This window comes from Microcaecilia unicolor, chromosome 9 (genome assembly GCF_901765095.1).
Source record: "Microcaecilia unicolor chromosome 9, aMicUni1.1, whole genome shotgun sequence".
In the NCBI taxonomy this organism is placed as follows: Eukaryota; Metazoa; Chordata; class Amphibia; order Gymnophiona; family Siphonopidae; genus Microcaecilia; species Microcaecilia unicolor.
In genome coordinates this window covers 135555490-135579525 of record NC_044039.1, presented here as the reverse complement: position 1 = coordinate 135579525, position 24036 = coordinate 135555490, and the positions used below count along the sequence as shown (strand labels likewise).

Here is a 24036-nt window from a genome sequence, read left to right as displayed (position 1 = left end):
AGCGAAGGGAAGGCTAGACGTCGGGAACGCCGCCTCCTTCCCTGACGCTGCGCTGCCGGAACCACCACCACGGAGGTAAATTTAAAAAAAAAAAACAAAAGAAAAGGGATGTTGGGGGGATAGAAGAGGGTGGGCAGCAAAGTTGAACACTGGGAGCAGGAGGGCAGGGGAAAAACGACAGCATGGATGCGAAGGGGGGGGGGGGGAAGAAGAGGGCGGGCCAGGCTGGGACATGGGAGAGAGAGGAGCATGGATGCGAGGGGGGGTCATGGAAGGAAGAGAGGGGAATTGCAGGAAAAGGAAGAATGGAGGGGGCAGGGGACAGAGGAGCATGGATGGGCATGCATTGGGAGGGCATCCCTCAGGGAGAGAGGGAAATTGCTGGAAAGGGATGAATGGAGGGGGCAGGGGACAGAGGAGCATGGATGGGCATGGATTGGGAGGGCAGGGCTCAGGGAGAGAGGGGAATTGCTGGAAAGGGATGAATGGAGGGGGCAGGGGACAGAGGAGCATGGATGGGCATGGATTGGAAGGGCAGGGCTCAGGGAGAGAGGGGAATTGCTGGATAGGGATGAATGGAGGAGACAGATGGGCATGGATGGATATGGATTGCAGGGCAGGGCTCAGGGAGAGGGGAATTGCTGGATAGGGATGAATGGAGGGGACAGATGGGCATGGATGGATATGGATTGCAGGGCAGGGCTCAGGGAGAGAGGGGAATTGCTGGATACGGATGAATAGAGGGGGCAGGTGACAGGAGCATGGATGGACATGGATTGGGAGGGCAGGGCTCAGGGAGAGAGGAGAATTGCTGGATACGGAAGAATGGAGGGGACAGATGGGCATGGATGGATGTGGATTGCAGGGCAGGGCTCAGGGAGAGAGGGGAATTGCTGAATAGGGATGAATGGAGGGGGCAGGTGACAGGAGCATGGATGGGCATGAATTGGGAGGGCAGGGCTCAGGGAGAGAGGGGAATTGCTGGAAAGGGATGAATGGAGGGAGCAGGGGACAGAGGAGCATGGATGGGCATGGATTGGGAGGGCAGGGCTCAGGGAGAGAGGGGAATTGCTGGATAGGGATGAATGGAGGAGAGAGATGGGCATGGATGGATATGGATTGCAGGGCAGGGCTCAGGGAGAGAGGGGAATTGCTGGATAGGGATGAATGGAGGGGGCAGGTGACAGAGGAGCATGGATGGGCATGGATTGGGAGGGCAGGGCTCAGGGAGAGAGGGGAATTGCTGGAAAAGGATGAATGGAGGGGGCAGGGGACAGATGGGCATGGATTGGGAGGGCAGGGCTCACACTCTCTCTCTCATATACAATGTCTTTCTGACTCTCACTCTCACACACTCTGTCTCACACTGTATCACATTCACTCTCTATGTGCCACACAGTCACTCACACACTCGCTTGGTCTCATACACTCACTCTCACAGAGAATCTGTGTCTCACACACACTCTCTCTCTCGCACACACACACACACACTCTCTCTCACACTGTGTCTCACATACACACTTGCACACACTCTCATTATCACACACACACTCTCTCACAAACACACTCACACCCAGACTCACTCTTTCTCTCTCTCATACACACACACTCACACTTTCACTCTGTCTCTCACACAGTCACTCTCACATACACTCTCCCAAACATACACACTCCGAGGAAAACCTTGCTAGCGCCCGTTTCATTTGTGTCAGAAACGGGCCTTTTTTTACTAGTGATTAAATATTTTGACACCCACCAGACAGGACTTAACAAAGATCTGGGTTTTCTAGCCCATTATAAACCAAAAAAATGTACTGCTTTGTCACCCTCCTGTCTCCATGCATGTCTCCCTGTCTCTCACCTATCCACCCCCATTCGGTTAGACTGCCACTGAAATGCTTTGATGTTTCACTTATATATATTGTCATCTACCAACATTTGCTTATTTCCGATCTGTCGAAGAAGGGCAACCTTCGAAAGCTAATCAAGAAATGTATTAAGTTATGTCCAATAAAAAAGGTATCATCTTATTTTCTTTTCCATGTTTTATTTCTATTGATTACCTTTAAAAGTGGACTAACACAGCTACCACACCTCTCTACTTAAGATCTAACAAGAACAATCTACATCTTTAAGAAGGGAAGGAAGTGTTAAAAAATCCAGTTTGTGATGTATGACTGTTTACTATAACAGAGAAAACAAGATTTCAAGTATGGAGTGAAATGGTATGATAGACATTAGTCCATTTTAAAGGGAATAAATAGAAATTAAAACAGGGAAAAGGAAATAAGATGATACCTTTTTTATTGGATTAACTTAATACATTTTTTGATTAGCTATTGAAGGCAATACTTTCTTCAGAACAGAAATCTGAAGAAGGTGGTATTGCCTTTGAAAGTTAATCAAAAAATGTATTAAGTTAGTCCAATAAAAAAAGTTGCATCTTATTTTCCTTCAGGGGCGAACCTATCATTAGGCCAACTAAGGCAGGGGGCTCAGGTGGCACTTTTTATGGAGTGACATCTTGCCACTGCCAGCCATCCAGACTGCTTGCCATCTCTCCCTCTCTGCAGAGCTTGCACCTCTCCTTCCATGCCCTTCCTCCCAAGTTGGCATCTCTCCTTCACTCCCCCCCCTTTACTTCCTCAACCCTCACCTTCCTTCTTTGCTTTCTAAAAGTTATCGCCAGTGGAAGTGATTCCCATGAGCTGCCCTGCTGCTGGCTTTGGCCTCTTCTCTCTACTGTGGCTCACATTTCTGATGTAATTTGCGGGCTGCAGTAGAGAGATGAGGTCAGGGCCAGCGGCAGGGCTGCATATGGGAATCGCTGCCACTGCTGACTTTTGGAAAGCAAAGAAGGATGGTAGACTCAGGGAAGGGGGTTGAGGAAGGAAGAGAGGAGATACAGGACCATGGCCCGGGGGGTGTGGGAGTGGGGAGAGAGAGATGTCAGATTTGAGGATGGGGGGAATATGTCAGATGAGAGGGAGAGGGAGAGGGTGGTAGAGGGAGAGATGGACAGGGCGTGTGGGGGTTAAAGGGGGAGAGAGGAACTGGGACAGAGAGCTATGTTGGGGAGGGGCGTGGGGTGGAAGGGGGACAGGGAGAGATGGACAGGAGAGGGAAGAGGGAGAGATGGGCTCTGAGCAGAAGGGAGGGAGAGGAGTCAGAATCGAGTGGGGTCAGAAGGTCAGGAAGGATACATGTCGGACTTGGGTGAAAAGACGGGAGGGAGGGAGGGAGAGATCAAGCGTCAAGCATTTATTTATTGCACTTGTATCTCACATTTTCACACCTGTTTGCAGGCTCAATGTGGCTTGCAAAACCCTGTCGTGGCATCACCATTTCACGGTACAAAGATACAATTGGTGTTACAAGCATAACAATGATAACAAGACTAACAGTCGATTTAGTCAAGTGATTACAGAGAGAGACGATCATAGTTAGGGAGGAGTGGTGATGTGTTGTAGTTGGTTATGGATTCTTGTGGTAGGCTTTGGTGAAGAGATAAGTTTTCAACAATTTGCGAAAGTTTGTTATATCGTTAATTGTTCTCAAGTGGTTTGGAAGAGCATGTGAGGGGAGAGAAAGAAAGAGGGAGGAGATGCTGGGTTACAAGGGTGGAACAAGTGATAGGAAGGGGAAATGTTAGGAATGGTGGATCCATATGGGAGAGGCCATAGCAGAGTTGTCAAGGAGATGAATAACAGGAGAGTTGTCAAGGAGATGAGTAACAGGAGGACAGAGTACAGAAGGTAAAAATGTGGTAATGGGGAGCAGATAAAAGGGAATCGGAGGATGGGGAATGAGAGAAAGATAAAAAGTTGATATGTATATGAAAAGTAAAAAGGAGTAGATTAAGGTGGTTAAATTTGAGTGGACAGAGGCAGAAAAGAAAAAATGACAGAGGACAGAATTCTGTATTTGCCTTGCAGAATTCTGCACAGGGAACAGAAGGCAAAAAAACTGTCAGGTTTCTGATCCTTTTCCCCTTGCAGCACACACCCACAGACTACTTGTACAAATCTCACCTCCCTGTCCTGGCTTACCCTGTCCTCTGGATCATGTGGCATAAGGGAGAAACAAGCAGCTGTGCATCAGACCACATCCTCCTCCTCTACTGTCCTGGGCGCAATTGCTATACAGAGTCCCGTGTGGTTCAAATAAGCAGTGGACTCAGGTCAGCAGAGGAGGAAAAAGTAAAGGATTCACGGAATACAATAAAAGGCTTTTACTGTATTTAGCGAAATTCTTTGCTTGTTGTTGCCTCACTCTTTTCTTCCTGCTACTGAACACTCGTGAGGTTTGGATCTCCATTTTGTTCTTCTTGTTTCTTCCTTATGACACATTATCTGGGAGGAAAACACAGTAATGTATTTTCATAAATGTTGTCAACTGTATTATGATTGGTATAATGAATATTTTTTAATGGTTGGTTCATCCTTATATTATTGTTACCTGCAGTGAACTACAAGTGGTATTTGTGGGCTATAAGAGTTGTGTAGTGTAAGGGGTTCAAGCTAAATCAGGGTGGGGAGGATGGAACCTGAAGCTAAGTTGGAGTGAGAGAGAGCTGGGCAAGCTGGAAAGTGATATTACTAGGGAAGGAAGAAGCTGGGGGAGTAGTTAGGCCTTATGATTGGGGAAATTCTGCACAAAAAAATAACAAAGAAGCAGAATTTTAAAATACTGTGCACAAAATATCCCAAGTTTTTGTGCAGAATTTTTCATTTTGTGCCAAACTCCCCCAGGAGTGATAGGTAATTAATATTTGCTAAATGTATGTTGTGTTTGGATTTTCTTTAGGTTTTGCATTTCACAATGTGCCTAGTAGAGATGTTGCTATTACTCCAATGACATGAGAATGAGTGGAGTGCAACGGGTAGACGTGAATCGTTTGTTTACTCTTTCCAAAAATACTAGGGCTGGGGGGCATGCGATGAAGCTACAACGTAGTAAATTTAAAATGAATCATGGAAAATTTTTCTTCACTCAATGTGTAATTAAACTCTGGAATTCATTGCCAGAGAATGTGGCAAAGGCAGTTAGCTTAGCAGAATTAAAAAAAAAAAAGGTTTGGACGGCTTCCTAAAGAAAAAGTCTATAGACCATTATTAAAATGACTTGGGGAAAATCCACTGCTTATTTCTGGGTTAAGCAGCATAAAATGTATTGAACTTTTGGGGGGGATATTACCAGGTATTTGTGACCTGGATTGGCCACTGTTGGAAACAGGATGCTGGGCTTGATGGACCTTTGGTCTGTCCCAGTGTGGCAATGCTTATGTACTTATGTATGTACTTATGAATTGGAATAATTGTATTGAGACTTCCCTGAAGAAATGTCCTAGATGTGATCTGCACTTGTTAGGGGGGAAGCTGGACTTTCATAGATGCAGAGCATGGTTACATTTAACTCATAAGAGCTGCTATATTGTGTCTGAGCAAAGGTCCCTAAGGGCTATATTTGCAGTGTCACAGATATGAGCATCGTCCATCTGGTGTGTCCTAACTGAAAAACGGTTGCGAATCATTGCCACAGAGTCTCTGCAGCATTTAGAAAGCAAAAATGCAGATATTTCCCTGGATGCACTGGTAGAAAATCTCATTCATTGACTTCTATAGTCATTGTGGTGGAGAATGGGATGGGCCACCCTTTTCATATTGTTGTGGTGCGCCAGCCTCTTTTGGTTCCACCAAAACCTGTGCCAGCTGCTCCATTCTACTATCTGCTTGGTCTAGCACCACTAAATCAGCTACAGTGGGACCTCCTTTCTTCGCTCTAACTGCTGTGGCTGCTGGCGCCACATACCTGCTAAAATAAGAGAGAATCTACTTTGTTTCATGTGCGGTAAGGGAAATATTCATTTTCTACTTGCAATTCCTGAAAGATGCCGGTGGCTTGAACTAAGAAAGGAGTTCTCTTCTCTGCAGGGAATTTAATAGTGCTGGGCAGACAGGAGAAGGGGGCTGATGAGACCAATCTGATACTAGGGCTGAGGACTAACAAAGGGGAAGGGATATGGGACCTGGGGCTCGCAGATGGGCTTGATACAGGAGATGGGAGGAGGGCATTGGTGCAGAGCTGCCAAGGAGTCACAATTTTTGAGAGTGAGATTTCAGTACACACCCCCAGCCCCGCCCTGGCTCCACCCTCTCTGCATGGCTCTGCCCCCTGGCACACCTCAATCCCATGGTCATTTCAGAAAATATTTTTATTTAATAGCCTATTACGCTTTTCAATTAGCTTTTAGAGGGCAAAACCTCCTGCCTCAGGTCAGGTCAGTATAATGCTGTTATGGTATCCTCTCCTGACCTGAGGAAGGAAGTGCTGGTCTCTGAAGGCTAATCAAAAATGTTTTAAAATCAGTGAAAATATCACCTTATTTTCTATTGTGTTTTATTTGCATTTACCTTTATTAACACAGCTACCACATTACTTTATCCTAAATTAAAAATAAAATTATTTTCTGTACCTTTGTTTTCTGGCTATTTACTTTTTCTAATTGTGTTGGTCTCAGTCTTTTGATTCTGCTTCCTTTCTCTTCTCTTAACTCTCTTGCCAGGGTTTCCTGTCCATTTGTCATTTTCTCTTCTTTTTTTCTTTCTTTTCTTCAATGTATTTTCTGCCTCTCTCTGTCCAGATTTAATTCATTCTTACTATCCATTCTTTAATTTCCCTATTTTTACTTCATCTACCTATGGCTTTTCATCTTTTCTCCAGTCTTTCACTAACTCTATCCTATCCCCCTTTCTACCCAGCATCTCCCCTCTTTCTCTTCCCATCCTTCCAGTGTCCCCTCTCTTTCTCTCTGCATCCTTCCATCCAGCATATCTCTTCTTTCTCTCCCTATCCATCCATCCAGCCAGCATATTCCCTCTCTCTCTCTCTCCTACCCTTCCACCCATAACCCTTCTTCCATTCCTTCCATTCAGTGTCACACCTCTCTCTCCCCATCCTTCCACCCATAACCCTTCTCCCATTCCTTCCATCCACTGTCTCCCTCTATCTCCCCTTCCTTCTAGACAGTTCTCTCTCTCTACCCTTTTCCATTCAACATGTCCTCTTTCTCTCCCCATCCTTCCATCCAGCGTCTTTCCTCTTTCTGCCCCCTCCCTTCCAGCATTTTCCCTCTCTCTCCCTCCTTTCATCCAGCATTTCTCCATCTGCCTCCCTCTGGGCACCTTTCCCCTTCCTCTACCCTTTCTACCCAGTACCCCGTTTCCTCTCTCCCTCCCTATGTTGCAGCAGCTGTGCCAGCAAAAGAATAAAAACAAGCGCGGGGCCGCAGCAGCCTTCAGGCATGCGCTGTCGGCTCTGCCGTCCTCTGCCCCCGCTGATGTCAATTTCCCAATTCCAGGGGCAGAGGACTGGCAGAGCCAACAGCGCATGCTTGAAGGCTGCTGCGGCCCCGCTCTTGTTTTTCTTCTTTTGCTGTGGCTGCAGCTGCTCAAGAGAGCGCGGCAGTGGCAACGGTGGCAGATCTCAGCGGGAGACTTTCGCGCTTTGGTGGGAGTGTGGGAGATGACCCGCCAAAGCAGGCGTCTTCCGCTGAATGTGGGAGACTTGGCAGGTATGTTGGTGGTGGAAGAAGGCAGAGAAAGACAGATACTGTTGGCGGGGGAAGAAATATGGGCATATGCAGGGGAAGGTGAACATGGAGAAGCACAGCGATGGATGCTGGGGTTAAGGTAGAAGAAAGAGGGCACAAAAATACTGGAGGTGGTGGTGAGTGGATGCTGAGGAAGTGGAGAAGGAAATATGGGAGAAGAGCTAGGAACAGTGGCTGTTGGAAAAAGAGGGCTACAAAGAGCATTTGAGGAATAAAAGAAGTTGACATAGGTAAGAAAGGATAAAAATAGGGGAGGTAAAAAGGGAAATGGGAACCTGAATAAGGGGGTAAGACATAAGAAAGGGGGGGGGGATGAAAAACAGGGAGAAGATGAGAGGCAGAGATTGATGATGCCTGGGAGGTGATAAACACAGTGGCTGGAAGTAGGGCACTGGAAAGTGAGTGACATTCAGGGAATAGGAGGTTGGAGAAGGAATAAGAGAGGGGTGGAGATGAGAGGAGAAGGGAGGAAAGTGTAGGAAGCTGATAAGTAGGTTAAAGAGGACACCGAAGATTGTGGGGAGAAGGAGGAATGAAATCTAGCTACAGGTTCATAACAGTCAGATAAGAGAAAAGGTGATAAAAATGAATCAGTTTCTTTTTTTTTTTTGCCTACACTACATTTCTAGTTTATAATCTCATTTTTTCTAAGTGATGGCCTGTGTTTTTCTTGTTAACAAGGATGAGGGATTCAGTGGATATGTAGGTTCTCTACAGGTATCTGTAGCAGTCCGTCTTTTCCAGCTGCAAAAGAGCTCTTCACCCCCTATGCTTGATAAAAGACCCGCACCACTGATCCCTAGAGTGCTGGAGTTCTAGAAAAGTGGTTTTCAACCCAGTCTTTGGGGCACACCCAGCCAGTTGGGGTGTCCCACGAGGACTAGGTTGAAAATCCCTGCTGTAGAACATCTGCAGTGCTAACTTTTCATTGGTAGGGTTAGTGCAGTTTGAGTCCTTTATTTGATGCTCATATGGTAAGCTTCTGAGTGTCTATTTGCAAGGATTTATCTTACAGCACACAGTGTCTGGTAGTAGAGGGAGTTTGTGTTGCTATCTCCGATTTGACACCAGAGTTTGTATGTTGAGTTGTTAAGTGAAACATTCTATTTCTGTTCTGTACCTCTTGTTGGGAGAGTTTTATTAGTTGATCTGGGAATGCTCCATGAACGAATAATTATACTCTATATAATTTACATACAGTTGACTTCTCTGTGAGTACTTGTGCTCCTCACACCAGGCCTCAGAGGTGTGCAGCTAGGTCCTGGCAGCCATCAGCACCAGAGAGTTCAACCCTGGTGAAATGAATGAGATATTTTTCTTTTGTGTGTGGCTTGACTCCATTAGGCTGTTCTACTTCGGTTTTATAAGCATGTAATATATAAATATATATGTTTTATGTATTTTCATAATTTTGTAATAAACTTGTTTGCTTCCTGTCAGTTTGTAGTTTTCTAATCATTCCCAATCACCTTACTTCCTGATTGTATCTCTGAGGAGGGGAGTTGTGGGGGGGGGGGGGGGGGGGAATGCCGGAGGCGCCATCTCATCCCTTGCTTTAGGCAGTAGATTGCCTTGGGCTGCCCTGTTTTGTTTTATTTCTATTTATTAGGTAAAATTATAAATTCAGCTCAGGCCTAATGGTTATTGCTACAGTGAGGATTAAAAGTAAGAATCACAAAATAGGTCTTTTGCTTCCTAAATTAGTACAGACTATGAATATGTAAACAAAGTAGTAAACAGCTCTAAGGATTTGGGTGTTCTTATAGCTCTAGTATAGGATGTGCTACTTTCATTATGGCACTAGTCTGTGAAAAGCCTTAGAAAACACCTCCAAATTTGTATAATAAACATAAACCGCTTGGCTGTACCACAGAAAGGCAGTATATCAAATCCATGACCCTTTACCTTTAACCTCTACATTCAGACAAATGACTAATTTGGAACAGATAAAAATATATAGATGCAAAATGAGAGAAAAATGGAGTCATGGTAAATGGGGAAAGATAAATGTTTGAAACATGGAATATGAAAAATCACTTAACTAAGACACAAAGATTTTAAAATGATGCTTGGAATTTTTGCACACTGAATGAATGCATTACAATAATAACTGTAAATCTGCAGAGGGAAAAATCTGTGAGCCAATCTTTTAGCATCTGTACCACTTTAAAATATTGTAGAGTTGGTTGTAGACATAACTACACTGGTATGTTCTGCTTGGGAAGATCCAAGGAAAGAGGAAAAATCTGTGAGCCAATCTTTTAGCATCTGTTATAGAGTGAGCGAGAGAGAGAGAAAACACTGCCAGCAATGGTAACTGATTCTGACAGACAAACAATGTTAGTGCTGCAAAGGGTAAGACAAGACATTGCAGGGACTAAAATCACTAAAGAGAAGATGGCAAGGGAAAATGAAAAAAAAAAGTGTAGAAACTAATTCCTTTGACCTCCTTTTGCAAACTCACTGGAACAATGGAATATCCTTATGGTAAAGGAACACAAGCTCTACAGTGCCATCTCAGATTTCACACAGCTTTCTAAACAACTATGCCAAAATGTGCAAATGGATTTAAACCTAAACTGGGTGGTGACATTATCAATATGCAGTACCTTTTTGTATAGTCTCTGGTGACACCTAGTGAAGCTTTTTTTTTTTTTTTTTTTAAATTCTAGAGGACTTCATGCACTTGGCAAGAAAGAGAATGATTCAACAAGCCCAATAAAGAAGCCATATGAAAAAAAAAATCAACTTAAGATTCCTAGGCCCTATCACCCCCACACCTTTGCTACAGCACTCAAAAGTGATATGGAAAAAAATAATTACCACAACTTGAACATAAATATTACCTTGTGTGAGAAGCAGCATCACTGAGACTATAAGCACTATTCTCTCTTGTCAAAGGGCCGGAGCCTGGGTGACCCTTGCTGTGAATTTCCATACTTAGAGGAGAATCCAATTTTCGTTCTATAGCATGCGATTCTTTGTCAGCAGTCCTATCAGCCACAATACCCACGTCACTCGAGCTGTGCCACAAAGGAGGCACTTTCTCCTTTGCAGGCCCTGATCGAGGGGACGTTGCAGAGGCCCCCAGAGAAGCCGTACTTCCATGACTGGGGCCATAGGATGTAGCATCAATGCCACTATCAGCTGAGGTTCCCTGAAGGTAGTTATAGCTGTTCAGCTCCAACTCGGTGCGGTCTCCATTATCGTACCATTTCTCATCACTGTGGGCGCTTGAGGCATTACTGGAGAGAGTATTGCTACTGGAGTGGCTAGAATAGTGGCTATCAGTCTAGAAAAAAAATTCAGACAAATCAATTAACAAATGGGAAAAAAAACAATTGAGGCAAAATTTAGTTTATATGCACTGAAAATATTTAAATGGAATACATATTGTCTGTCACTAAAAATAAGAGAAAAAGCAGGTTTGATTCCATTGAGAGGTGGAAGGTATATGCTGTGTTTTTAACACAGTGCAATGAAATATAAAGCCCATTGTAATAAATAGTCTAGTACTGAAATGTTTGGTGGTGCAGTGCCAGTACAGTTCCAACGGCATAGCTACATTTTTCCATGACTCAACTGACCAACTATCATCAAACCAAACCATGATCATCTTTTCTTCTGCTTTATATTCCTTTTCTGAGCATGGATGTTTAAATGCTTTTGAAAACATCTGCTTAGACATTTGCACATTCATGAATCTAAATTCTGCTATGCTTTGTGTCTCTGTGTCACATGTACAGATCATCCACATACAGGTGAGAAAAACTGCAATGCACAGAAATGGAACACAAACTCAAGATTTTGAAATGGCATATGACTTTAACAAGGCACCATGTCAAAAATAGAGCACAAAATTTGCAATGGCAAAAAGGGAAAGCAAAGAAGTTAAGACCCTGACAGTTAACACAAAGTCATGGAACAGAAACATTAATATTTTGAGGAATCTGGCTGGTATTGCTGCATAGAAATAACTTACAAAGGGCAGTTGTCAAAATGGAAAAAAATAGATATTTTTCAAAAGGCCTATTAAGAATACCATATAGTCAAGAAAGATTTAAATTTTGCAGGAAATGAAGTACACTAAAAACTCTATGAACAGAAGTTCAGTGTTAGTCAGGAAACAAACAGTAATAACCCCTCACTGCTATCTGACTGGATGGTGAAACAGACTGTGAAATGCCACAAGGATTAGAAAGGCTAAATATGGAAACACAAAATTAATAAGCACAGGAGAAAAACTTAATATACTGGGGGCTGAAACTGCTTGATCGCAAATGCTGGTGATAAATGCATAACTTCTGCTATTCTGTAACTTATATGCCTTATAAGATACATGTGTATTTAAGAATAAATTGCTAGGCAGAATTTTGCCATTAATGTTTGTTATGTGCACAGATATTATTTATTTTATTTATTACATTTGTACCCCACGCTTTCCCACAGATAGCAGGTTCAATGCGGCTTAACTAGTAAATAGGATTACAAAGTCTTGAAGGAGAAAGGGAAAGAGCAAAAGGGAAAGAGATTTGGAGGGGTAAGGAGTAGGAAGGATGAGGAGGAAAAGACTGAGGGATGAGCAAAAGCAGATTGGGCGACATGGTCTAAGATATAATAATCGTCAGGACAGGAATCATGTGGGTGGGCTTAAAAGTTGAGTACATATATGCCATTATTCTTATCATTTGCATGTTTAACCGGAGTGTAGATATTAGTGTTTGCTATATAGAATCACTTCCTGTACGTCTGAAAGTGGTGCAAGTGCAAACAGGCAAATAATGGCAAATAAATAGGACCTGATGGCATTAACCCTTGAATTTCTAAAGGGAGTCAAATACAAAATGGCAGACCTGCTATTGGTAATTTGTAATTTCTTTCAATTCTGGCACTGCTGCTGAAGATTAGAAGGTAACCAATACTAAATGTTTTAAATGGCCCCAGGAGTGACCCAAGTAATTACAGAACAGTGAATCTGACATTAGTGCTGGCTAAGATCAACAAAATATACTGGGAGATTTAGCAAAGGGAAGCTTTGACAATTTAGGGACCCTTTTACAAAGGCACGCTGAAAAACGGCATGCAGCAGTGTAGATGCATGTTTTGGGCGCAAGCAGAACCATTTTTCAGCACATCTGTAAAAAATGCCTTTTAAAAAATTTATTCAGAAAATGGACATGCAGCAAAATGAAAATTGCCGCGCATCCATTTTGAGTCTGAGACCTTACCTAGAGGCAAAGTCTCACGCGGTAACTGGACACGTGCCAAAAATGAAATTACCACAAGACCCATGCGGTAGTAGGGCAGTAACTTCACTATGGTGCACGCAGACACTTATGTGACGTAGCAAAAGGGCCCCTTAGTAAGACGTAAACAAGCTTGTGGGTAAGGGCAAGGTAGACCATATAGTATCAGGATTTCCAGAAGGCATTTGACAAGAGTCCCTCATGAAAGACTTCTCAGGAAATTAAATAGTCATGACACAGGAGGGTAATGTCTTGCTGTAGACTTGTAACCAGTTAAAACTAAATGGATAACTTTCATAACGTAAAGAAGTATATAATGGAGTGCCCCAAATATGCTTCCACTAATGAAGCTTAAAGTATGTGTGTGGTGGGGATTAATGGATTTGCAATTTCCACATTTGTGGATAAATCATACATGTCTTTGAAAATTGCTCTCAAAGAGATCTGCGATATGACATAAAAACATAAGAATAGCTATACTGGGTCAGACCAATGGTCCATCTAGCCCAATATCCTGTTTCCAACAGTGGCCAATTCAGGTCAGAAGTACCTGGCAGAAACCCAAAATGCCCTAACAATGAGAATTAAAATGGTCTATATACATACTGACATCAACAGTCCAAAACATTACTAAACAGCAGTTCTATCTAAAGAAAAAAGCAGGAGACCGATATTTTCAGCGAAAACCTTTGCTATTCAATAAATAGGAAACCAAATCCTTACCTGGCAGCAACATGCCCCCCTACTAAAAGAATTACTAATAAGTTGCATTTAAGACCCAGAATGCTATGATGGTAGCAGATCCACTCTAGCCTAAGCTCTTTATTTCACACAGGGGGACTGTTCAGCAGATTTTATAATTCTAATTTTGAACAGAATTTAACAAAGCACAACAGATGGGAATGTTTATGGCCTGAATGGAAGCACAATGTACAAATGAACTTACTTGCTGTTTATGAGGAGACAAGTGGACCACAGGATCCTGTCTTATTAATCTCCCAGTAGGGCTCTCTCGGAAGGATGGCAGAACTTTTGAAACAGCTGGAAGATGGCAAGTTGGTTCTGGAATGCAACACAAATATGAATATAGATACTGCAGTGGAGAACACTCAAGTAACTCCTTTATTCTGAGTTAGTTGTCAAAATATGCGACTATGATAAGCAGCAAATTATACAACAAACTGCTACTAGATATTAAATGTGAAAAGGATACGAGTGCACAGTATATAACACCGTGCAATGCCCTCTTAAAATTATACTATTTTGCTGTGAAATAGTGAAAATAACTTTTAAGGACCAGGATAGTTCTTTATCATATTATAGTGTCTGATACAAGCTCCTGCTAGAATCAGCATGAGCTCTGAATTTCATTATGATGACTTTTTAGCAAGTTTTCTGGACACCCTTTTACATCTGACTCTAAAGAGAGATTTAAATATGAAGCCACAAAAGGTTCACGTCTCTGCTCATAGCCATTTAATATCTTCTGAAATGAATTTCTGCAAAGTTAAAAAATATTCTTTGTGCAATTTAGATCTGTTCATAAAGCTAGCATTAAAATAAAACTGCAATGCAAGAGGTATCAGGACTTCTACTCGGTCAACATTTTCTAAATTGAACACAAATAATTGAAATCAGTTTATAATAACATGAGTACAATGCAAGTAAAAGTATAGCAGGGGGTTTCTTTACAGATCGATGGTAGGTGGCAAAACTTAAGCAGCACATTTCTTTATGATAATTATTTGACAAGGATAAATTCTCAAGCTTATAAAAAAAGCTCCTTATCTTTATAAGGCTTTGAGTGCCTGTGAAATAAAAGTTTATCAAAGGACAGTAAATGTTTCCGCACTGGCAAGATAGCGCACACTAATTGCACTCTGTGTTATGGGGTGAGAAAAGGGCAGAGAATTGGCTTGTACTGCATACTGAATTTGAGCTGTCAATTGGGCAATTAGTGCACGTGTGGGTTTTGCCATGCTGGGAAACAGGGTGGTGATACCTTTTCTATGGACTAACAATACATTTCAGAAGCCTACGCAAGTCCAAAAAGACATCTATTAAAAAAAAATGCCACATAGATGTCTATACATCCTTATAAAATAGGCTTTTTCATGCAAACTTTTCTGTTGACAAGCTGGTTTGAGTCAAGGACACAAGCGAGTTACGTCAATCAACGGAACTCCTCTCCCAAATCTCAAAACTTCAGTTCACAGTTCTGGTGGTCTAGCAGACCCTCACCCCTCCCCCCCCCATACCTTGTAGTAGTGATGGAAGAGGGAGTTTCTCCCGTATATGGTGGGGATGCACTGGGCAAGGCGCTGCCATTTTGGAAGTGGTGATGGAAGGAAGGCGTGATACTTCTTCTTCCATCACTACTACAAGGTATGGGGGTGAGGGGGGGTGAGGGGCCGCTAGACCACTAGGGCGGGTGGGGGTATGTAGCCCACTGGGCCACCAGGGAATTACTTTTTGTGTCGGGGGGAGGAGTGAGGGGGCCTAGAGGTCCAGCGGACCTCCAACTCCCCTCATGTTGGGGAGGGGGGTCATGGGGCTGGAGGTCCACCCGACCTCCAGCCCCCCCAGGGCTAAAGCTATTGGGGGGTCTCTCCCAGGATTGATTGTGACAGCCTGGGCTGCCTGGCATGGATTGGGGGGGGGGGGGGGGAGGAAGAGTCTTAACCCTAAACCCAGTTCCAAGCTGACATAGGGTCAAGGTGCTATTCGACCCATAAGATCAGAGCACAGTGCTCTGATCATACGGGAACACTGGAGAGATACATTTAAATATAATTTAAATAAGCTCTGTGGTATTCCCTGCACACTTGCACCAGACACTCTGAGGGGGAGCTTAGCCGTCAGACCTCGAGCAGGTGTGAGAGATACATCTCCTTCCCCATTGGTTATAGCAAGGAGAAAGTGACTAGCTGCCCAGCAGGTCTCTTCCAACTTCTGCGCTGACTTAGACCAGACTGTTTTTATATGAACTGTATGGTTCACATAAACAGTCACGTCTAAGCCGATGCAGAGGGAGGAAGTGACCTGCTGTGCAACATTCACTTCTTGCTGCGCTGGATGGCTCAACAGATGGCTTGCACAATTCAGAAAAAATGTTACTACCGGCTCTTGCGAGCCAGCTCTAGCACACCCGTGGGTACCCCTGCGAGTTCATTGCGCTCACTAGAGTGCCCCTGCACACAGTTTGGGAAACACTGGCCTAAAATGAAGATACATACCTCTAGCAGGTATTCTCCAAGGACAGCATGCTGAATATTCTCACAGATGGGTCGTCGTCCACGACGGCCAGGAGACCGGAACTATTTAGAAAAATCTCGAAGTCTCGAGAACGCACCGCGCAAGCGCGAACAGCTTCCCACTCACGTGTCCTTTTAGTTGTATAAAAAGCAAAATTGAAAACTAGGACAACTTCAAGGGGAGGAGGGAGGGATTGTGAGAACATTCAGCCTACTGTCCTTGGAGAATACCTGCTACAGGTATGTATCTTCATTTTCTCCGAGGACAAGCAGGCTGAATATTATTACAGATGGGGTATCCCTAGCCCCCAGACTCACTCAAAACAAGGAACATTGGTCAATTGGGCCTTGCAATGGCGAGGACATAACATAGATTGACCTAAAAAGAAACACAACTAAGTGAGAGTGCAGCCTGGAACAGAACCAGCAATGGGCCTAGGAGGGTGGAGTTGGATTCCAAACCACAAACAAATTCTGCAGCACCGACTGCCCAAACCGACTGTCGCGTCGGGTATCCTGCTGAAGGCAGTAGTGAGATGTGGATGTGTGGACAGATGACCACGTTGCAGCCTTGCAAATATCTTCAATGGAGGCTGACTTCAAGTGAGCCACTGACGCAGCCATGGCTCTAACATTGTGAGCCGTGACATGGCCCTCCAGAGTCAGTCCAGCTTGGGCATAAGTGAAGGAAATGCAACCTGCTAGCCAATTAGAGATGGTGCGTTTTCCGATGGCAACTCCCCTCCTGTTGGGATCGAAAGAAACAAACAATTGGTCGGACTATCAGTAGGGCTTTGTCCACTCCACGTAAAAGGCCAATGCTCTCTTACAGTCCAAGGTGTGCAACTTGCCTTCACCAGGGCGGGTATGTGGTCAGGGAAAGAATGTTGGCAAGACAACTGACTGGTTCAGATGGAACTCCGACACCACCTTCGGCAAGAACTTAGGGTGAGTGCGGAGGACTACCCTATTATGATGAAACTTGATATAAGGAGCATGAACTACCAAGGCTTGGAGCTCACCGACCCTACAAGCTGAAGTAACAGCCACCAAGAAAATGACCTTCCAGGTCAAGCACTTCAGATGGCAGGAATTCAGTGGCTCAAAAGGAGCTTTCATCAGCTGGGTGAGAAAGACGTTGAGATCCCATGACACTGGTGGAGGTTTTACTGGGGGCTTTGACAAAAGCAAACCTCTCATGAAGTGAACCACTAAAGGCTGACCTACACATTGATGATAAGCACTAATTGCACTAAGGTGAACCCTTATGGAGTTGGTCTTGAGACCAGACTCTGATAGGTGTAGAAGGTATTCAAAAGCAGGGTCCGTGTAGGACAAGAAAAAGGATCTAGGGCTCTGCTGTCACAGCAGACGGCAAACCTCCTCCATTTGAAAGAATAACACTTTTTCGTGGAACCTTTCCTGGAAGCAAGACTCGGAAGACACCCTCTGAAAGACCCAAGGAGGAAACTTCTAAGCTCTCAACATCCAGGCTATGAGAGCCAGAGACTGGAGGTTGAGATGTAGAAGTGACCCCTCGTTCTGGGTGATGAGGGTCGGAAAACACTCCAATCTCCACTGTTCTTCGGAGGACAACTCCAGAAGAAGAGGAAACCATATCTGACGGGGCCAAAAAGCAGCAATCGGGATCATGGTTCTGTGGCCTTGCTTGAGTTTCAGCAGTATCTTCCCCACTAGAGGTATGGGAGGATACGCATACAGAAGGCCTGTCCCCCAATGAAGGAGAAAAGCATCTGACGCTAGTCTGTCGTGGGCCTGAAGTCTGGAACAGAATTGAGGGACTTTGTGATTGAACTGAGTGGCAAAAAGGTCAACCGAAGGGGTGCCCCACTCTCGGAAGATCTGGTGGACTACCTTGACATTCAGGGACCACTCGTGAGGTTGCATAATCCTGCTCAACCTGTTGGCCAGACTGTTTTTTTACGCCTGCCAGATACGTGGCCTGGAGAAGCATGCCGTGATGGTGCGCCAAAAGCCACATCCTGACGGCTTCCTGACACAGAAGGTGAGATCCGGTGCCCCCCTGCTTGTTGATGTAATACATCGCAACCTGTCTGAATTAAAATGACTTGGTTGGACAGCCGATCTCTGAAAGCCTTGAGAGCGTTCCAGATCGCTTGTAATTCCAGGAGTTTGATCTGAAGATCCTTTTTCTGAAAGGACCAAGCTCCTTGAGTGTGAAGCCCATCTACATGAGCTCCCCACCCCAGGAGGGATGCATCCGTCATCAGCACTTTTTGCGGCTGAAGAATTTGGAATGAACGTCCCAAAGTCAAATTGGATCGAATGGTCCACCACTGAAGGGATGTGCAAAACTTGGTGGAGAGATGGATTACATCCTCTAGATCCCCTGTGGACTGACACCACTGAGAAGCTAGGGTCCATTGAGCTGATCTCATATGTAGGCGTGCCATGGGCGTTACATGAACTGTGGAGACCATGTGTCCTAAGAGTCTCAACATCTGTTGAGACGCTCGAGCCATGGACACGAGAGCCAGAAGATTGTCTGCCCTTGCCTGGGGAAGATAAGCTTGAGATGTCCGTGTGTCCAACAGAGCTCCAATGAACTCCAATTTCTGTATAGGGACAAGGTGGGACTTGGGATAATTGATTACAAATCCCAGTAGCTCCAGCAGTCGAATAGTCATCCGCATGGACAGTATAGTTCCTGCCTCCGAGGTGCTCTTCACCAGCCAATCGTCGAGATAAAGGAACACATGCACTCCCAATCTGCGTAGCGATGCTGCGACAACTGCCAAGCACTTTGTGAAGACCCTGGGCGCAGAAGAAAGGCCAAAGGGTAGCACGCAGTACTGAAAGTGCCAAGTTCCCAAGCGAAAACGAAGATACTTCCTGTGAGCTGGGAGTATCGAGATGTGGGTATAGGCGTCCTTTAAGTCCAGAGAGCATAGCCAATCGTTTTCCTGAATCATGGGAAGAAGGGTGCCCAGGGAAACCATCCTGAACTTTTCTCAAACTAGGAATTTGTTCAGGGCCCCTAGGTCTATGATGGGACGCATCTCCCCTGTTTTCTTTTGCACAAGGAAGTACCTGGAATAGAATCCCAGCCCTTCTTCCCCTGGTGGAATGGGTTCCACTACATTGGCCTTTAGAAGGGCGGAGAGTTCCTCTGCAAGTACCTGCTTGTGCTGGGAGCTGAAGGACTGAGCTCCCGGTGGGCAATTTGGAGGCTTGGATACCAAATTTAGAGTGTATCCAGACCGAACTATTTGAAGAACCCACCTGTCAGAGGTTATAAGAGGCTACCTTTGGTGAAAAAATAACCTCCCCCCAACGGGCGAGCTGTCCGGCACGGACACTTTTTCCAAGGCTAGGCTGCTGTGGAGCCAGTCAAAAGCCCGTCCCTTGCTTTTGCTGGGGAGCCCTAGGGGCCTTAGGCGCACGGCGTTGACGGGAACGCACATGCTGGGACTGAGCCTGAAACGGCTGCCGAGAAGTAGGAGTGTACCTACGCCTATTATAGGAATAGGGAGCACTCCTCCTCCCTCCAAAAAACCTCCTGGATGAGGAGGTGGTAACAGAAGACGCCCGGCGGGAGACAGAATCCATAGCATCATGGTGCTTTTTGATCTGATCGACCATGTCCTCTACCTTCTCTCCTAAAAGATTATCCCCCCGGCAAGGAACAACCGCCATTCGCCACTGGGTCTTATGATCCAGGTTAGAGACACGCAGCCATGAGAGTCTGCGCATCACTATACCCTGAACAGCTACTTGGGATGCTACATCAAGTGTCGTAAGTCCCCCTGGCCAGGAATTTGCAACACGCCTTCTGCTGCCTGACCACCTGGTGAAAAGGTTTGGTGAACTCCGGAGGGAGTGCATCAACCAAACTACACAGTTGCCTCACCGAGTTCCGCAAGTGAATGCTCGTGTAGAGCTGGTACGTTTGGATTTTGGCGGCGAGCATAGCGGCCTGATATGTTCGCCTACCAAAAGAATCCAAGGTCCTAGACTCTCTGCCTAGGGGTGCCGAGGCATAGTCTCTAGTACTCTTGGCTCTTCTGAGAGCAGAGTCCACCACCATGGAATTGTGAGAAGTTGGGCCTTCACCATTACAGGCTCTCCATGGACTCTACTGGGACTCGGACTTCTTGGGGACCACTGGATTAGAAAGAGGGCAAGACCAATTCCGCATTAGCACTTCCCTGAGTGTATTATGCAGAGGGTCCACTGCAACCTCGAGCATCTTGGCCCTGGGCTCATCCACAACCTCCATAGGAAATGGAATGTCCTTGGACATTTCCCGTACAAAGGATGAGAAAGAGAGAGGATATCCTACTCTCAATAGGCGGAGTGGGATCAGAGGGTACACCACATGACTCTTTCTCCGAAAAGTACCTGGGATCCTCCTCCTCTTCCCACGAGCGCTCATCCTCGGTATCGGACAAAAGCTCCCTAAGAGCAGCGCAAACACGAGCCTGCCTTGAAGTTGAGGATCGACGACCTCGTGGGGATGTCGAGAAGTCGACCCCTGCCTGGACTCCGGCGAAGCTTCCTCCACCGACGTCGAGGGGGAATCGACTCGGGTGGCAGCGGATGTCGGTACCGAGGACGGAGACCTCACCACAGGTGATTGCCCAGATGCCGCCTCCGCAGTCGGTACAGAAGGCGCAAGCACCCCCGACACCGAGGCAGACTGGCGCAGGAACCCCTTCCAGGAGCTCTGGAAGGGCCCTGATGCGCTCGTCGAGAGCTTCCATCGGAAAAAGCTGGGGGACGGTGCAAGAGTCGGTGCCAGAATCTGAGGGGGCTCGAGAGCTGGTACCAGGCTGCCAGATGACCAACGCATTGGTACATCTTGAATGGAAGGTGAGCGGTCCTCCCGGCGCTGACGCTTCTCGGGTGCCTACTCCTTCGGCTCCCCGGAGCTCTTGGTACCGTGCATGGAAGGAGATCGATGACGGTGCTTCTTAGCCTTCGCTCGACACCCGTCATCGAGACTCCTTGGTACTGAAGAGGACGTGGAATCCTTATGTCTCCTCGGGGCTGGGACCGACGAAGCTCGGTCCCGGGGGGCCTGCATAGCAGTAGGCGACAGGTGGAGACCCACTCGATGCCTCACTGCTCCCAGCGCGATGCGGTAGTTCGGCAGCCATTACCTGATCTCTCGATGTCGCTGCCGCCGACCTCGGTACCGATGTCGATGCCGACGGACGTCAAAGGACCGGACCAATCTGAAAAATGTTTCTCACGTTCAGCCTCCCAAGCCACTTTGGGTCTGTTTCGTCATCAATTTACACAGTTTACAGGCAGCGGTAGATGGTCAGGCCCAAGGCACTGAAGACACCATGCATGGGGGTCGGTACCCGAGATGGTCCGGTTGCACCGAGTACAACGCTGGGAGTCCTCGATGACATGGACGGAAAAACAGCGGCAGTGAAATTAAAAGGCTCGATGGTGCCAAATAAAAAGGCACAAAAAAGGGAAAAAAGACCCGGCCGAGCAGCCGCAACGAAAACAAAAGGAAACTTGAAAAGAGTGAGAAAAGCTAAAAGTTATAAGGAAAAAACTACTCTTTTTTTTTTTTTCATTTTAAGACTAAAAGTAAACTAAGTCAAAGAAACGGAAGGGAGCGAAAAAAACGCTGGAGCAATTCTCCTGGCCAAAATCCCGAGCAGCGTCGAAAAGAGTCATGACTGCCAAGGCATGGACAAAATAGAACTGAAGGGACACGCTCGCGTCGTGGGCGGGAAGCCGTTCGCACATGCATGGTGTGCTCGGCCCGCGCGACAGAGCGCTCTCGAGATTTTTCTAAATAGTCCTGGTCTCCTGGCCGTCGCGGACGACGACCCATCTGTGAAAATATTCAGCCTGCTTGCCCTTGGAGAATGGTCCCACCTCCAGTCGGGTAGCCCCTGTGCTATTTCGGAGGAGAGAGGTCTCCTAGAAGGAGAGCACTGCCCTGGTGAAGTAGGAAGTACTCCTGTAGCCAGGACCTGCCCACCAGAGAATGTATTATCCTCTAGCACTGAGGATATGTCTCGGATTACAGCCCACAGGGGAAAAGATAGGACTGCTGTTGTAGTTGGCGACTCAATCATTAGGCATGTAGATAGCTGGGTGGCTGATGGATGTGAGGATCGTCTGGTGACTTGCCTACCTGGTGCGAAGGTGGCGGACCTTACGCGGCACCTAGACAAGATTATAGATTATAGTGCTGGGGAGGAACCAGCCGTCTTGGTACACGTGGGTACCAACGACAAAGGAAAATGTGGGAGAGACGTTCTGGAAGCTAAATTTAGGCTTTTAGGAAGGAAGCTCAAAGCCAGATCCTCTAGGGTAGCATTTCTGAAATACTACCTGTTCCACGCGCAGGGCCCAAGCGACAGGCAGAGATCCGGAGTCTCAATGCGTGGATGAGACAATGGTGTGGGGAGGAGGGTTTTGGATTTGTCAAGAACTGGTCAGCATTCTGGGGAAGGGAGAGCCTATTCCGATCTGATGGGCTTCACCTTAACCAGGGTGGGACCAGGCTGCTGGCGTCAACTTTTAAAAAGGAAATAGAGCAGCTTTTAAACTAGAAACGGGGGGAAGGCCGACAGTCGCTCAAAAGCACATGGTTCGGAAGATGATATCTTTTGAGGATATCACCCAGATAGGGAAAAAAGGGTTACTTGTGAGTAAGGACGACAAAGAAATCATCAGATAGACTTAAATAAAATTAATAATGACCAGACGGAAGACAACATATTAATAATGCCACGTATTAAACATAATAAGAATCAGAACAAGAAGCATACATTGAAATGTCTATACGCAAATGCCAGGAGCCTGAGGCATAAGATGGGAGAGCTGGAGTACATTGCGCACAATGAAAAACTGGATATCATAGGCATCTCTGAGACCTGGTGGAAGGAAGATAACCAATGGGACACAGTCATACAGGGCTACAAATTATATCGCAGCGATAGGGTGGATAGGATTGGAGGAGGGGTAGCGCTGTATGTAAATGAGAACCTTGACTCAGATAGGCTGCAAATATTGCAGGAGACAAAACCCTGACTGGAATCCTTGTGGATTAAAATTCCACGTGAAAAGGGATGGTGATAGGAGTGTACTACCGTCCGCCTGGCCAAGACGAGCAGACGGACGCGGCAATGACAAGGGAAATTAGGGAAGCGAATAAAAAGGGCAATGTAATATTAATGGGTGACTTCAATTATCCGGATATAGACTGGGTGAAAGAAACATCGGTACACGCAAGGGAGGTGAAATTTCTTGATGAAATCAAGGACGGCTTCATGGAACAGCTGGTTCAGGAGCCGACGAGAGAAGGGAAAATACTAGACTTAATCATTAGTGGGGCTCATGATCTGGTTCGGGGGGTAATGGTGCGAGGGCCGCTTGATAACAGTGATCATAATATGATCGGTTTTGATATTGGCTACGAAGTAAGTGAACTCAGGAAATCAAATACACTAGCGTTTAACTTTAAAAAAGGAGACTACGATAAAATGAGGAGAACGGTGAAAAAAAGACTGAGGGGAGCGGCTGAAATGGTAAAAAACTTGAATCAGGCGTGGATGCTGCTCAAAAACACCATCCTAGAAGTACAGGACAAATATATTCCGCGTATTAGAAAAAGAGGAAAAAAGACCAAACGTCAGCCGGCGTGGCTAAACGGTAAGGTAAAGGAAGCTATTAGAGCCAAAAAACAATCCTTCAGAAAATGGAGAAGAGAACCGACGGAAGACAATAAGATAAAGCATAAGGAATGTCAAGCCAAATGCAAAAAGGAGATAAGGAGGGCTAAGGAGCACTTTGAAAAAAAGTTAGCGATAGAAGCGAAAACACATAGCAAAAATTTTTTTTACGTATATTAAAAGCAGAAAGTCGGCTAAAGAATCGGTAGGGCCGCTGGACGACAGTGGTGTTAAAG

At 45.7% G+C, this 24036-nt stretch overlaps 1 protein-coding gene across 1 annotated transcript in view; it reads right to left on the bottom strand.

The window, feature by feature from the left end:
• SIPA1L1 (signal induced proliferation associated 1 like 1) overlaps nucleotides 1-24036 on the bottom strand; it is a 637152-nt gene that overhangs the window by 76656 nt on the left and 536460 nt on the right. The window contains 2 exon segments of the mRNA XM_030215408.1: nucleotides 10459-10904; nucleotides 13805-13920. Of these exon segments, the coding sequence (XP_030071268.1) occupies nucleotides 10459-10904; nucleotides 13805-13920 (562 nt within the window).